Here is a 15,800-nt window from a genome sequence, read left to right on the forward strand (position 1 = left end):
GAGAGAACAGTAATGGACCGAGGCAGCTCCTTTGTGGAACTCCAAAGTGGGCATCATGCTTCTCTGACACATGATCTCCAAGCCTGACAAAATACTTTCTCCCTTTGATATATGTTCTGAACCAGTTTAATACACAGTCAGAAAGACCAACCAGTTTTTCTAGACGATTAATTAGGATGTCATGGTCGATCGTGTCAAATGCTGCGCTCAGGTCTAGCAGGATAAGAATTGAGACCTTTGAGACACACTTTATTACTCTTACTACATGTAAAATAAAAACTTAATCTGCATTAACGCAGCTGCATTCTGTCACATTTATTTTTGTCTTATTAATCAAACACTTTTTCTCCGTTGAAAGAAAGTCAGATGTAAATGTCTGATGACCTTTGACCTGAATCTGACAGAAAAGTGAAGACGTGACGTCTAAAACCTACAACCAGGGTTTGATGTTGATACAGAGACAGAAGCAGTGAGCAGCAGCAGCATTTTAATGGCTTCACACACACACACACACGTAGAAACAAGAGCAACTGTTGTTCCAGCAGCACTCACAGATGGACCAACATCAGCAGTAACTGCTCACTTCTCTTTCTACAGGTGCAACAGAAAACAGGACTCTTTGGCGTCACATTATACGACTAAACAAAGGGTCCAGTTCTTCTTCACTTGCAGCACAGCTTTGTTTAAACGTTTCACTGACACACAGGACATGTCTTCATGCTGCTTTTCTGTCCAAAAGTAAACCTCGGATTCTCTTTTCCAAGAGCTCCAGGTGCAAAGGTTCTCCTGAAAGAGGCTGATAAACATCTTCACTGACCTCGTCTGGTTGGACATTTTAAAGGACTTTCACCTGTAATCACACATCAGTCAGGTGAGGCAGAAACGAGCGTATTAAAGTAGAACAGACGGGATCAGGTAGTAACGTACAGAGTACATGGAAAAACAATTGACAAACAAAAACAAAGTTAAAGATGAATTTGACTGAGAACATTATTTCATTTCTTATTTTCTATAGATATCTGGATGATATCGTTATCGGGAATTCTTTTGGCCACTATAATCGTGCAGTTAACATCGGGACAGTCCTGGTTAGAAAATATAAACAATATAAACTAATATTATCAGAGGACGTCATGTGATTTAGAATTTAGTGATCTGGGGATGAAAATAGTTGATTTTAAAGATGCACTGCCTGGTTTTGTTACACTTAAGGTGGAGGTTTGAAACATCTACGGGATCTGGGAGATTTATGGAGCTTTAACAAACCCATGAAGTGCATCTTTAAATCTAAAGGCACATTTTATTGCTTTAAAGTCGGCCATCAGAAACACTAAAGTGTCAGTCAGAAAGATGAGTATCTGTGGAGGTTTACTTTTGGACACGGTGTTCCCGCTCCCTTCTTCTTCCTCCTCACTGTCCCTGTCCCGGCAGCGCCCCCAGCAGGCCGTTGGCAGTGGTGAAGAGGTTGATGGGTGACGACCCGTCTGTGATGAGGGTGGACTTCAGCCCCAGAGCCTGCAGCATTTTCACCTGGAGGAACAGAAGTTGTGGTGGATATCAGGGCTACAACTAGTGAATATCTTCATTTCTAATGAATGCACTGATGGATCTGGGCTCTGAAATGTTAGAAAACAGTGAAATATGTCCATCACAATCCCCTAAAGTCCAATCTGATGTCTTTAAGTGTCTTTAAGTGTCTCACCAACCTCCAAAACCCCAAAATATTCAACAAGAACAAAACTACAATAAAATCACATTGAGGACTGGAACAGCATCAGCACTGTTAGCAGTATTAGCAGCAGCAGTAGTGTTAGCAGCAGTAGCAGTGTTAGTAGTATTAGCAGCAGCAGCAGTGTTAGCAGTATTAGCAGTGTTAGCAGCAGCAGTATTAGTAGCAGTAGTGTTAGCAGCAGTAGTAGTGTTAGCAGCAGTAGTAGTAGTGTTAGCAGCAGTAGTAGTGTTAGCAGCAGCAGTAGTGTTAGCAGCAGCAGTAGTGTTAGCAGCAGCAGTGTTAGCAGTGTTAGCAGCAGCAGTGTTAGCAGTGTTAGCAGCAGCAGTGTTAGCAGTGTTAGCAGCAGCAGTGTTAGCAGTGTTAGCAGCAGCAGTGTTAGCAGTGTTAGCAGCAGTAGTGTTAGCAGCAGTAGTGTTAGCAGCAGTAGTGTTAGCAGCAGTAGTGTTAGCAGCAGCAGTAGTGTTAGCAGCAGCAGTGTTAGCAGTGTTAGCAGCAGTAGTGTTAGCAGTGTTAGCAGCAGTAGTGCTAGCAGCAGCAGCAGTAGTGGTGTTAGCAGCAGCAGTGTTAGCAGCAGTGTTGGTACCTGCAGTTCGGGCCCGGCTCTGGCCATCTCCTTCAGCGTGTCGCTGCCCAGACTCTCCACCAGCTGACTGAAGCGCTCGCTCTCGATGTGAGACAGACTCTTCTGCTTCTCCACATCCAGACCGTCCATCTGCTTCTTATAGCTCAGCTCCTGCTCACGAGCCTTCGACAGCCGCTGGAGCTCCGCCTCCTACACACACATCTTAAGTTAAAGATCTGAGTACTTCTTCCACCACTAGTGTGGAGAGTTTTATGTTGAAAGGTGAAACAGGAAGTCAGTGCGTACCGCCTCGATCCTCTGAGCTTCAGCCTTCAGTTTGGCCTCATTGACCGCCGCCTCTCCCTGAATACGAGCTGCCTCCGCTCGAGACTGAGCTTCAGCCTTCGCTGCTCCGGTGCTTTCCACCGCCGCACTGAAACACAACGACAGCGTTAATAACAGAGGAAGAAGTACTCCGTGCAAATACTCTGTTACAGGGATTGAAGAAAAACTGTATTTACACAGTTAACAGGTAACAGAGTCTGAGGCTACAGCAGCTTCACCAGGTAACAGAGTCTGAGGCTACAGCAGCTTCACCAGGTAACAGAGTCTGAGGCTACAGCAGCTTCACCAGGTAACAGAGTCTGAGGCTACAGCAGCTTCACCAGGTAACAGAGTCTGAGGCTACAGGAGCTTCACCAGGTAACAGAGTCTGAGGCTACAGCAGCTTCACCAGGTAACAGAGTCTGAGGCTACAGGAGCTTCACCAGGTAACAGAGTCTGAGGCTACAGCAGCTTCACCAGGTAACAGAGTCTGAGGCTACAGCAGCTTCACCAGGTAACAGAGTCTGAGGCTACAGGAGCTTCACCAGGTAACAGAGTCTGAGGCTACAGGAGCTTCACCAGGTAACAGAGTCTGAGGCTACAGGAGCTTCACCAGGTAACAGAGTCTGAGGCTACAGCAGCTTCACCAGGTAACAGAGTCTGAGGCTACAGGAGCTTCACCAGGTAACAGAGTCTGAGGCTACAGCAGCTTCACCAGGTAACAGAGTCTGAGGCTACAGCAGCTTCACCAGGTAACAGAGTCTGAGGCTACAGGAGCTTCACCAGGTAACAGAGTCTGAGGCTACAGGAGCTTCACCAGGTAACAGAGTCTGAGGCTACAGGAGCTTCACCAGGTAACAGAGTCTGAGGCTACAGGAGCTTCACCAGGTAACAGAGTCTGAGGCTACAGCAGCTTCACCAGGTAACAGAGTCTGAGGCTACAGGAGCTTCACCAGGTAACAGAGTCTGAGGCTACAGGAGCTTCACCAGGTAACAGAGTCTGAGGCTACAGGAGCTTCACCAGGTAACAGAGTCTGAGGCTACAGGAGCTTCACCAGGTAACAGAGTCTGAGGCTACAGGAGCTTCACCAGGTAACAGAGTCTGAGGCTACAGCAGCTTCACCAGGTAACAGAGTCTGAGGCTACAGCAGCTTCACCAGGTAACAGAGTCTGAGGCTACAGCAGCTTCACCTGAGGGCCTCCAGCTCCAGCAGCTCCCGCCTGGCTCTCTCAGCCTCGGCCTGATCGGTGATCCTCTGTCTCTCCAGCTTCCCCCGGGCCTCCTGCTCCAGGCGCTCTGCCTCGTGCCTACAGACACACACACACACACAATGAGACTACAGTGTAAAACATGTTTATTCATGCTTCATTTCGGACGATTCATCTTCCAGAACACGTTTTCTGTCAGACGAGAGGAACATGAGAACATGAGAGTGTGTGTGTGTAACTGTGTGTGTAGATGTAAACTCTCCACAGCTACATTACATAACGCCTCATGTACATATTAAACACTTGTAATATAAACTGTGTTGATGTGAGTCATGAAGTGGGGAAGCTTCATGATATCTGTTAGTTACATGTTTGACTTTATTCAATCCAAGTGATCTGTGTCTGTGTGTGTGTGTGTGTGTGTGTGTACCGTGCAGCGGCCTCCTGGGAGTTGGTGGTGATCTCGATGGCCAGCTGCACGCTCTTCTGCAGGGCGTCTCTGGTCCTCTGGTCCACGGGCTCCACAGACTGGATGTCCACGCTACTGATCACCAGCTTGTTCTGAGTGAAGCGAAGGCTGGAACGCACCGTCAGCTTCTCATCGAACCCGAACACAGACGAGCAGATGATCCGGTTGGAGTTCTGCAAACAACAAAGATCTTAGACATTATATATATATATATATATATATATATATATATATATATATATATATATATATATATATATATATATATATATATATATATATATATATATATATATATATATATATATATATATATATATATAGTCTGAACTCCAACAGTTTTTACAATATTTAATATATATACTGTATATTTTATAGTTATGTCTAATGATAAGTATCAATAATATTAACAATGTTAATGTTTTAGTAAAAATGTTAATAAGTAATAATATATTTGTAAAACTTTAACTATATTTTCATTGCAGGACTTCTCCACAGTGTTAGTAAAACATGACTCGATAAATAAAGTGATGAACCGTGAAATTCAAACCTTGTGGAAATCGTCAAACTGCACGGAGGCGACGGCTCCTCGCACTCGAGAGGCGACGGCTTTACAGGCGTCTCCAACGAAGTCAGGGACCGAAAACAGAGCTGATGCATCTGCAGAGCTCACCGGAGACGTCACGTCAAAGTGCCTGAGACAAAACCACACGTTTAGTGTGTGTGAGTGTGAGTGTGTGTGTGTGTGTTAGTGTGTGTGTGTTAGTGTGTGTGTTAGTGTATGTGTTAGTGTGTGTGTTAGTGTGTGTACGTGTTAGTGTGTGTGATTGTGTGTATGTGTTAGTGTGTGTGTGTGTGTAAACGGTATGTCTTGTAACACTCAGGAGGTTGTTAGTGAAAGCAAAGGGCCGCGTGCTGCTCGCAGTAACTGCATGTTCTTGCACAGTTACCAGTTGTAGGACAGCTGCAGCTGCAGGCGGGCGTGGTCGGCCGTCTCGATGATGATGATGTCGGTGAAGAAGTCGGGCCCCAGCAGGAGGCAGATGGCCTTGATGACGTTGGCCCTCTTTGGTTTGTCTCCGGACAGCGACAGCACGGTGAACTGCTCGTCAGGTCCCAACATCACCATCTCCGGTCCGAACAACACCCTGAAGGCAACACGTCAGCAGATCAGCCGCACGTCGCTCCGCTACGGTGGCCCGCAAGGACCAACGCAGTCACATCGGGACAGAACACGTTGTAATACGTACACGTTTCAACATTAGAGTCGACTAACATTGTGAAACCATCACTTCACTTACAGATACACACATCGATCATTTGATAACATATGTATTATTGTTGGGCCATGACTCCTGCATCAAGAGAAATGTGCTGCAGCTTCAGAAACCATGCAGTTTAAAAACACCACTTTACTTTCTGCAATAATCTGAAATTATATAACAATAAAATATATAAAATAAAATAAAATAAAATATATATATATATATATATATATATAAATATAATGAATTTATAGAATATGTAATAGAATATATAATGGGAATGTTTGGGTTGTTGTAGCGCGTCGGTCCTTGTCGGCCATCGAACTCTATCAGCACAGGAAACCTAAGTCCCACCTGGCCTTCTTCTCTCTGTAGTCGTAGACCTGGATAGCAGCGTTGTGGGGGACCCTGTACGAGACCACCCTGGTCCTGTCCCTCGGCGGGCCCTGTCCGGTTCTGGTCCTGTCCGAGCGGTCGGCCAGCGGGTCCAGAGGAGACGCCAGCAGAGCCTCGACGTTGGCAGGAAGCTCCTTCTGCCACAACTCCTCATCCTGAGTCAGCATGTAGGTATGACCGATCACTGCACGCACCTGAGAGGCAGCGAGACACAGGTGAGCCGAGCCCAGATCCATCGTCTACATTTTAGATTAGTCGATGTTTGTTTGTCTGATGGATTACGGAAAAACTTCTGGCCCGATTTTCCTGAAACTTGGTGGAAGGATGAAGCACAACGAGAAAGAAGTCGTTCCAGTGGATCAGGAGGCGAACACGCGCATTATTTAAGTTATGAAACGGCCCTGCCTTATGGTTATGTTCTGTGACAGTAAACGGAATATCTTCTGTACTCTGGACTAAACTTAATATTCGAATAAGTCCCCTTAAACTTTAAGAAAACATTTTATTGACCAAACAATAATCGATTAATAAACGAATGTGCAGTTTAGTTTCTAGAGCAGAACAACATTTGAATTAGAATAAATACAAGTTTCTGGATGGAGCCCCTGCATCCAGTCCAACTAATGTCCACAGTTTCTCAATCATCTAAAGCATCAGATTTGACTATCGGTGTGAAACCAGTTCAACCTTTGGGACAAACTCAACAGATCAAACTCAGTTCAGTAGTTTTTCTGTAATCGTGCAGACGAACCAACAAACTGAACCAAAAACAAAAGCTTCTTCTTCTTCTGAGGTTATAAACAATCCTCACAGCTGACATTTGTATGTTCCTTTCAAGAGTGTATCTGACTCGTACCTTTCCAGTTTTTATGTCCCTGACGTAGATGCCCTCGTTCTCGTCCAATGGGATGGCCTGTCGTCTCAGCGCCACCTCCACATTGGCGGGGGGGACGTACTCGATGGGACCGCGCAGCATCCAGCGGTCTCCAGGGCGACGGAAGACACCGCTCCTCCGCGCGCGCTTTGCCCTCTCCTGTATCAGCTCTTCCTCCTCTTCCTCATCCTCTTCCTCTTGGCGCTGGCAGAGAGAACGGGGGACAGAGAGGTGGAGGAGGGAGAGAAGGGTTAACGTGGCGATGCATTGGAGCGGTGGAGGAGAGGGAGGAGAGGGAGGAAGACAAAGAGGAGGAGGAGGAGAAGGAGGAGAGGGGGTGGGAGGGGGGCACTGAGAGAAAAATTTAACCAAAAGTGGAAATTTCAAAAAGGCGGAGGAAAACACAAGAGTGGAGAAGTGATAATGAAGGGATGGCAGGGTTTGAGTTAAAGGAAAGAAGAGAGAAGAAAAGAGTCGGGGTATAAAGTTTAGATGGTTAGGAAGGGAAGACGGTGCCTCACTGACGTCTGACTCGTGATAAGACTTCATCTGGTGTTTTTGTGTTGTTACTAGTTTTAATGCATGAACTGAATCTCAATACTCTCCTGGTCTTTCTTCTCTTTTCCCACAAAGACCTGCGATACCCTCCATTTGCAGCAGAGCTCACCTCTAACCACGCAGTCAGTGACGTGAGGCGTGGTCCAAGCTTTAAACCAGCGAGAGCAGAGACAATCCTCTGACTTCACCTCATACCAGGCTGAAAGGATCTGCAGAGTCTTTCATGCAGACACACCTCTTCTTTGTTTTACTTATCACGGTTCTGTGATCAACCGGTTGGACAAGACGAGCTTCACAAACCCTCAGAAAGCAAATAAAAGAAGTATGACTCGACTCAAAGTTACGCCGGCCGCTCCCTTCATTCCTCTGACCAGTAACTCCCTCAAAGAAACATTTCACACTTTAAAGAGCAGAAACAAAAAGGTCTGAAGCCTTTCTGAAGAAAAGGCAACAAGATAAATATAGATCAGAGGGTGTGGTGATTCATAAACATGAGCAGTCCTTGGCCAGCATGTGTGAGTAGCTGCGTGGTGTCGTCTGCATAATGTTTCACCAGGTAAATGAACTGACAGGAATGAAACAGCAATCTGGCTATTGAATCATCAAACTGTGTCCTGCTGCCTTCAGGTGTCTGGAGGGATTCATAGAGATTAGATTTAGAGATAAATTAACCTGCTTTAAGCACTTTAAATGTAAAAAATGTTTATCTAAAAAAGTTTAGTTTAAATAGTTTATTTGCATTTAAATCAGTCAGAGGTGGATAATAAGTTAGTGTAAAACTACAAGTACTCAAGTATTTCCATTTCCTGCTTCTTTATTTTATTATTATAACGGTCTTCATCTCAGAGGGAAGTACTGCACGTTATACTTCACTACTTTTATGTGATTACTTTGCACTTTGATTCAGATTAATAACTAAATATACTCAACTAATAAATGATTAAATATTATGACAAAGATAAAACGTTATTGATCCTCAGGGGGAAACTCATCAATAATTATAATACAATAATATGTATTATTATGCAGAATGAATTACTTTACTTTTGGTATTTTGATGCTTTAATACTTTTGTACTGTTAATTTAGTAATTAACGCAACATTAAAGTGATGAACACATTAATAATTATAATTCATTAGCACATTGCTGATGCTAATACTTTTCCTGAAGTAACATTATGAATGCAGGACTTTTACTTGTAACAGAGTATTTCTACTTTTTCTGAAGTGAAATATGAGTATTTCTTCTCTCCTCACCTCCTCGGTGTCTTTGAACGCCTCCACCGCTCTCAGCACCAGACCCTCCTCCTCCGACAGCACGTACACGTCCTGGATGCCCTGTTCAAGGTGCTCACCCGGCTGCAGGAAAAAGGAGCGCTCACCCTGACAGAAAGAAGGAAAAGAAGTTATAAGATCTGGAGAGAACAAGTAGCTGCAGTACAGAAACTGAAGTATATAATATATAGAGTATTAGTGGCTTTAAAGTTTTATGCATCATAAACGCCCCTTAGCAGAAACACAACATATTCTGTGGACTTGTGAAAGTTGATGATCTTTAGAAAAGAAGTCGCTTGATCTTGTTTTTATTTCCTTTAACTTTTTGTTTACCAACTTTACTTGTATGTTCATGTTGGCCATGTTGGCCATGTTGGCCATGTTGGTCATGTTGGTCATGTTGGTCATGTTGGTCATGTTGGTCATGTTGGCCATGTTGGTCATGTTGGTCATGTTGGCCATGTTGGTCATGTTGGCCATGTTGGCCATGTTGGTCATGTTGGCCATGTTGGTCATGTTGGTCATGTTGGCCATGTTGGCCATGTTGGTCATGTTGTGTTGGCCATGTTGGCCATGTTGGCCATGTTGGCCATGTTGGCCATGTTGGCCATGTTGGCCATGTTGGCCATGTTGGTCATGTTGGTCATGTTGGTCATGTTGGCCATGTTGGTCATGTTGGTCATGTTGGTCATGTTGGTCATGTTGGTCATGCTGAATGAAGATAAAGATCTAGTCTTAGTTGGAACGACGATGATCCAACGTTAGTAAGAGAAGAAGACTTTTATACGAACGATAAAATGTCACAAATTCTACTTGAAGAAGCTTAAAACTACATTATTAGTATTTAAAGTAAAAACTCGACTACAAAGACAAATCTTTTGAAATAAGTGATTATTAAAATATTATAGAGAAGCACTCCATCTTAAAATAAACTAGAATCATTTTCTCATATTTCAGCTGCTTTATTTCTGTCCGTGAAAACAAAGATACACAAACTGCAGAACACAGATTTAATGGCACTAATTCAACAACCAAGTCCTTAATTAATCACACTGAAATGTTCCTTTTGTCCGGTTTCTGTTTTTTGCTGACAAAATAATGATGGAAATCGTACGAAAGATGAGAAAGTTTTTGATTTTATGAGCAGAATTAGTTTTGTTGGTAGAGAACTGGAAGCGTGACGGATCCTCACCTTCACCACCCTCTTCTGCCCCAGCTGAGGCTTCCCGTCATGTCCGACCGGGTCCAGGATCACACAGTACTGCCTGCTGCTCAGAGTGGTCACATCCACCACCCCCACCACCTCCTCCGCCACAGAGGGGATGTGAGCCTCCCTGTCGGCCATAGTGACCAGCCACTCCTCCCCCGTGCGGCGGTCCCGCCCGCCGGCGTCTTTAAAGGGCCGCAGGGCGCGAACATGAAGCGCTTTCTGAGGAGACGCACAAGAGACGCTTTTATAAAACACAAACACCAGAAAACATTTTTATGTCTTTTGATTGTGTTCAAAGCCGCTGCAGATACAGACGAGGCCGCACTAATATCATCATCATCATCATCATCATCATCATCATCACAGGTTTGTTCAGAAACAGAACGCTGCACACGTTTGGTTTATTGGATTAAACTCAAAGTGGCAGAAACGAGAAAACTACATATTTCTGTTTGAATACGAGCAATTTGTATAAAAAATAAATAAAAAGCAAAAGAACATCTGAACATGAGGTAACGCTCGTGTTCTGACACACCTTGTCCGTCAGGATGAAGGCGTTCACGATGTCGAGGACTTCTTCGTGTGCACCTGGAAGGTACGCCCCCACCTTACTGACCAGCCACTCCTCACCTGAAACACAGCCGTCCAATCAAAACATCTCAAATCTCAGTTTTCAGGGCACAAAATTAAATATTTTAAAAAACCTAAAAAAAAAAGAAAGTAAAATAAATAAATAATAACAATAATAATAATCTGGGAAAGTTATGTTGGGTAGATTTTAGAGTTAACAATTTCTGAAGGTAACATTTCTCTCTCTCCTGTCATGGTGTCATCAGTCCTGTGTTGTATATGTAGTGAGACAGAGACATGTGTAATGTCCCTGAAGGTAACGTTTCCTCTCTCTCCTGTCATGGTGTCATCAGTCCTGTGTTGTATATGTAGTGAGACAGAGACATGTGTAATGTCCCTGAAGGTAACGTTTCCTCTCTCTCCTGTCATGGTGTCATCAGTCCTGTGTTGTATATGTAGTGAGACAGAGACATGTGTAATGTCCCTGAAGGTAACGTTTCCTCTCTCTCCTGTCATGGTGTCATCAGTCCTGTGTTGTATATGTAGTGAGACAGAGACATGTGTAATGTTCCTGAAGGTAACGTTTCCTCTCTCTCCTGTCATGGTGTCATCAGTCCTGTGTTGTATATGTAGTGAGACAGAGACATGTGTAATGTCCCTGAAGGTAACGTTTCCTCTCTCTCCTGTCATGGTGTCATCAGTCCTGTGTTGTATATGTAGTGAGACAGAGACATGTGTAATGTCCCTGAAGGTAACGTTTCCTCTCTCTCCTGTCATGGTGTCATCAGTCCTGTGTTGTATATGTAGTGAGACAGAGACATGTGTAATGTCCCTGAAGGTAACGTTTCCTCTCTCTCCTGTCATGGTGTCATCAGTCCTGTGTTGTATATGTAGTGAGACAGAGACATGTGTAATGTCCCTGAAGGTAACGTTTCCTCTCTCTCCTGTCATGGTGTCATCAGTCCTGTGTTGTATATGTAGTGAGACAGAGACATGTGTAATGTCCCTGAAGGTAACGTTTCCTCTCTCTCCTGTCATGGTGTCATCAGTCCTGTGTTGTATATGTAGTGAGACAGAGACATGTGTAATGTCCCTGAAGGTAACGTTTCCTCTCTCTCCTGTCATGGTGTCATCAGTCCTGTGTTGTATATGTAGTGAGACAGAGACATGTGTAATGTTCCTGAAGGTAACGTTTCCTCTCTCTCCTGTCATGGTGTCATCAGTCCTGTGTTGTATATGTAGTGAGACAGAGACATGTGTAATGTTCCTGAAGGTAACGTTTCCTCTCTCCTGTCATGGTGTCATCAGTCCTGTGTTGTATATGTAGTGAGACAGAGAAATGTGTAATGTCCCTGAAGGTAACGTTTCCTCTCTCACCTGTCATGGTGTCATCAGTCCTGTGTTGTATATTTATGTTCTTGACTTTGCCTTTATTTTATTTTAAATGTTTATTTTATGCAAATTCCTTGTAAGTGGAAACCTAGTTGCCAATAAACCTCTTTAGTGTCATTAAGTTAATAAGTCATGATTTTCAAAATCATTCTTTGTATTTGTGTGTGTGCGTGTGTGTGTGTGTGTGTGTGTTACCTGTGACCCTGCGGACACCCCCTCGGTCCACTCCCACCTTGCGAGCCCTCAGTCTGATGGCCTGGTTCTCTCGGATCACCGTGGCCTTGATGGTCTCCAACACGGCGACCTCCTTCCTGGGGATGTAGGTCCCTGATGTGAAGACACACTACAGTCTGAAATCTCCACTTGTACACACACCTGCAGCTCCGTGTGCTTCAATTATATAAAGTATTTAATGTTGATTAAAAACACACCTGGTCCTTCAAACAGCCACTCGTCTCCGGCCACTCTCTTCTCTCCTCCCTCCTCCTCAAAGTCCAGCAGAGCCTGAAGACGCAGTGCCGTGTCGGGATACACGATCTGCAGCGGAGTCACGTCCTGGAACACAAACACTACGTGTTACACGTGTGTGTGTGTGTGTGTGTGTGTGTGTGTGTGTGTGTGTGTGTGTGTGTGTGTGTGTGTGTGCAGACCTGTTGGACCTCCTCTCCGGGGTACAGGGGGAACGGCTCCTGCGTCAGGCGGATCTCCAGGTCGGCGTGGCGAAGTTTGGCCTGCCCTGATTGGTCGAAGAGGACCTGATTGTCAACATCGCGGGCCACGGGGTTGATGACCACGCAGTAGTGACGCGGCGGCACCATGATCATCCGAACCGGCACAAACAGCACTCTGAGAGGAAAGGAGATCCATACTCTGAATATATTTCAATATTACTTTTAAATATAACACTTACGTCTAACATCAACTATTGTTTTAATATCTTATCATATCTTTATTATGTTCTTTTTACATATATTTTGAAATTTAAGATGTGTAAATGTTTCTAAACGTCAGAGTTTGTCCGACCTCTCGTTGTCCTGCCGGATGTAAGTGAGCGGTCCGATCTCCACGCGGGCGATGTTGGTGTTCTGGTCCAGCACGTGGATGTAATGATGGGGGGGGATGCGGATGATCGACGCCTCCACCAGCCCCTCAAACTCCGGTCTGCGGTTTCCTCCCTGAGACATGATCCAACTAAATACTGCCGACAGAAGAAACGACGTTTAAATGAAGACGAACTTTTACAGTTTAACATAAAAAATGACTTCAAGGATTTATTGAATATTAAAATAGTTAAGACTAAAGGTTTTAGCTCTAAACTTTATAAAACTTTATGTTTTAAAACAGTTTCAGATATAAAGAAATGAAAACACATTTTAATCCAAAGTGGGAGTTTGGCTTTACTAGACAAACTCATCGAGAACAATTTAATGAATCAATAATTATTCCTCTGTTGAAATGATCGCTTCTAAAAAACGCATTCAAAAAGTTAAAACAAGAAAAAGTTTGATTATTTTTCATTATTATTATTTTATAATAATCTTTATTTATAAAGATTATTATTATTATTATTATTATAATCTTTATAAAAAAAGATTATTATTATTATTATAATAATGATAATAATAATAATAATAATAATAATAATAATAATAATAATAATAATAATAAGTTAAAAAATAAATAACATGTTTGAACACCCGTTCACTTCTGGGATTATCAAAAATAATGTATTTTATTAATTTATTCAACATCCAACACAATTGCATAAACTAAGTGTGAAGTATCAAACAGACGTCATCTCTTTATGTTGGTCTGAAATCTGAGCTGTGGGGGGGTCACCACGTTCTCCCAGCGTGACCACATCTTCTCCTTTTTGTAAATGTCTAAAGTTTCCAGCTGGAACGATTTGATTCACTTTCCTCGTGGTGTTTCCACACGGAGCACAAATCAAGGCGGAGAAGCTGTAAAACTTTGGACTTTGGTGCGATCGTGTCGCTCTGCAACAGGAAACTGGTTTTCCACTGCCTGTTGGTTTTATGCTCTTGGCTGTTTTAATTGTATTTAAATGTCCTTTATATTGCGTTTCTTTTGCACTTTGATGTTTTAAGTAAAGCTTCTTTAGAAAGCATTTAACAACTTCTCTTTAGGGTTTGTAGAAGAACAACAATAAGGTATAATGAAGGTTAATTAAGCATCCGGATGACTCGAGTCACACGTAGACACACAACAATGAAATGTATTGGACGTCATAAAGACACAATCAGAAAACAGACGATATAAATACAATATAGAATATCTTACTGTATACGTTGTAGGAAGGATTGTGTGTCAAAGTAAGCGACAACATCATTACACAATTACAATTAAAAAGGAATGGTAGATAAATATATAGATACTTTTTATTATTTATAATTATAATATTATGGGGTTAAACTTCTGCTGTGACTCGCCCACTTTATAGATTATGGTTCTAAATTATGGATCAAGTTAAAAAAGAAGTCATATTTCAAACATGAGGTTATGACAAAGAGACAAACAAAAGCTCAGTAAACAAAGATGTAAAATGTCTCGGCCCCTCCCTCCTCCTCCTTCCTGGATGAGTCTGCAGGAACAACATGAAGCTCAGACCTTAACTGCAGTCACTCCCAGATATTCACATATACACTCTGTTTAATCTTAGTCCTACACCCACACACACCCACACACACCTACACACACCTACACACACCCACACAGCTGACTTGGCTGTTGCAACTTCCTAGTAATAAATTCTGAAGACCCAATACCAAACTCCCATTACAAACCTATACATTTAACGTGGCCTTCCTTGTTAGGCAGTGTTTACGCCTGACAGAACATTGACTGAAATATTTTGGGAATCAATAGGAAGCTGTGTTCACTACGGCGTCCATTAATAGACACGAAGCAGCTCTAGTTTCACATAAACCTAAATTCTAATGTAGAAAACGCTCCTGTCCACTGGTTGACGCCTAAGCCATGTTGGTACAAGAACGCAGGGAATTAGAAGACAAACAGTTGTTAAAGTTGACATTTGTTGGATTTAGTTCTGCTCGGTGTATCAGACACAAGCCGATTTGTAGTTAGGATGCTACTCATTCAGAAAACATCTTAAATTGTATTCTATCAAGCTAATCTTTGCCGATAAGTAACGTAGTTTTTAAAATGGGAGATTTTAGAGCGGAGTTCTGCCAGCAACAGAGGGGTGTGTTCTTACCTCGTCCCCGTGAGGATCAGCAGCAGTGTGTGCGGGAGGCGGAACAGACTGAGACGTCAAAGTAACCTGGGGGGGGGGGGGGGGGGGTGCGGGGCGGATCTACCGGGAAACGGATCGTCACGTGGTTTATCGACTCGCACTGCCGCAGAGCTGCGTCAGAAGTTCTCTCAAAGACTTCAAACGTGTCTGCGTCATTTACGTTTCACTTACGTAAGAAGTGTGAACCTGTGTTGTGCATGTAGCGAGACAGAGCGCACACACAGAGCAGCATCTGCTGGCTGCTCTGGGAGCTGCTTTTATTTTGAAGGGTGCAAAAGTGAATCAAATATAAATTAACTCAATTAACTGCAACAAAAAGTGCAGGATATAACAAAATACAAAAAGTGGAAATAAAAGATAAAAATAAATAAATAAAAGTAAAACATTTTGGAAATATAAGGATAAATAGAAAAAGAAACAAGTCAAAAAGATGTGGAAATTTAAAAGGAATAACAAAATATAAGTTTATTTCATTTTTATGCGTTTGTTAATTTATTTCTGTGTATATAAAAATATATAATTATTTATTGTATATTGTATATGTATATTCTTCATTTATTTATTTTTATATAATGGAATTTATTTATATTTATCCCTCTATATTTCCTTATTCTTTTCCCCGTTGCTTTAGTTTGTTGCATTTAAAACATTATTTTATTATTATTTTTTTTGCACTTATCACTTTTTATT

At 42.7% G+C, this 15,800-nt stretch overlaps 1 protein-coding gene across 2 annotated transcripts; it reads right to left on the reverse strand.

The window, feature by feature from the left end:
• Positions 1-467: 467 nt before the first annotated feature.
• mvp (major vault protein) lies at positions 468-15,180 on the reverse strand. 2 transcript variants are annotated; one of them, XM_029428191.1, is made up of 18 exons: positions 15,072-15,180; positions 12,860-13,034; positions 12,487-12,682; positions 12,268-12,391; positions 12,032-12,163; positions 10,410-10,504; positions 9,857-10,093; positions 8,647-8,772; positions 6,814-7,035; positions 5,916-6,151; positions 5,247-5,444; positions 4,847-4,991; positions 4,258-4,469; positions 3,810-3,926; positions 2,601-2,727; positions 2,316-2,504; positions 1,373-1,530; positions 468-850 (listed from the first exon to the last, which is right to left on the reverse strand). In XM_029428191.1, exons 2-17 carry the CDS (start codon positions 13,018-13,020, stop codon positions 1,411-1,413), a joined length of 2,637 nt encoding a protein of 878 aa, XP_029284051.1. In that variant the 5' UTR covers positions 13,021-13,034; positions 15,072-15,180; the 3' UTR covers positions 468-850; positions 1,373-1,410. The 2 variants fall into 2 exon arrangements, with proteins under 2 accessions (XP_029284051.1, XP_029284050.1); XM_029428190.1 differs by having other exon boundaries at positions 468-1,530.
• Positions 15,181-15,800: the final 620 nt, after the last annotated feature.

The sequence above is a fragment of the Cottoperca gobio genome, unplaced genomic scaffold (genome assembly GCF_900634415.1).
Source record: "Cottoperca gobio unplaced genomic scaffold, fCotGob3.1 fCotGob3_491arrow_ctg1, whole genome shotgun sequence".
Classification (NCBI taxonomy): Eukaryota; Metazoa; Chordata; class Actinopteri; order Perciformes; family Bovichtidae; genus Cottoperca; species Cottoperca gobio.

Excerpts from the sequence above, each read along its gene's own strand:
- mvp (XM_029428191.1), bottom strand. The coding sequence starts at position 13,020 with ATGTCTCAGGGAGGAAACCGCAGACCGGAGTTTGAGGGGCTGGTGGAG. Across the intron at positions 12,683-12,859 it reads ATCCGGCAGGACAACGAGAG|AGTGCTGTTTGTGCCGGTTC; the intron begins GTCGGACAAACT and ends CTTTCCTCTCAG. Across the intron at positions 10,505-12,031 it reads GGGTGTCCGCAGGGTCACAG|GTGAGGAGTGGCTGGTCAGT; the intron begins GTAACACACACA and ends GCTGTGTTTCAG.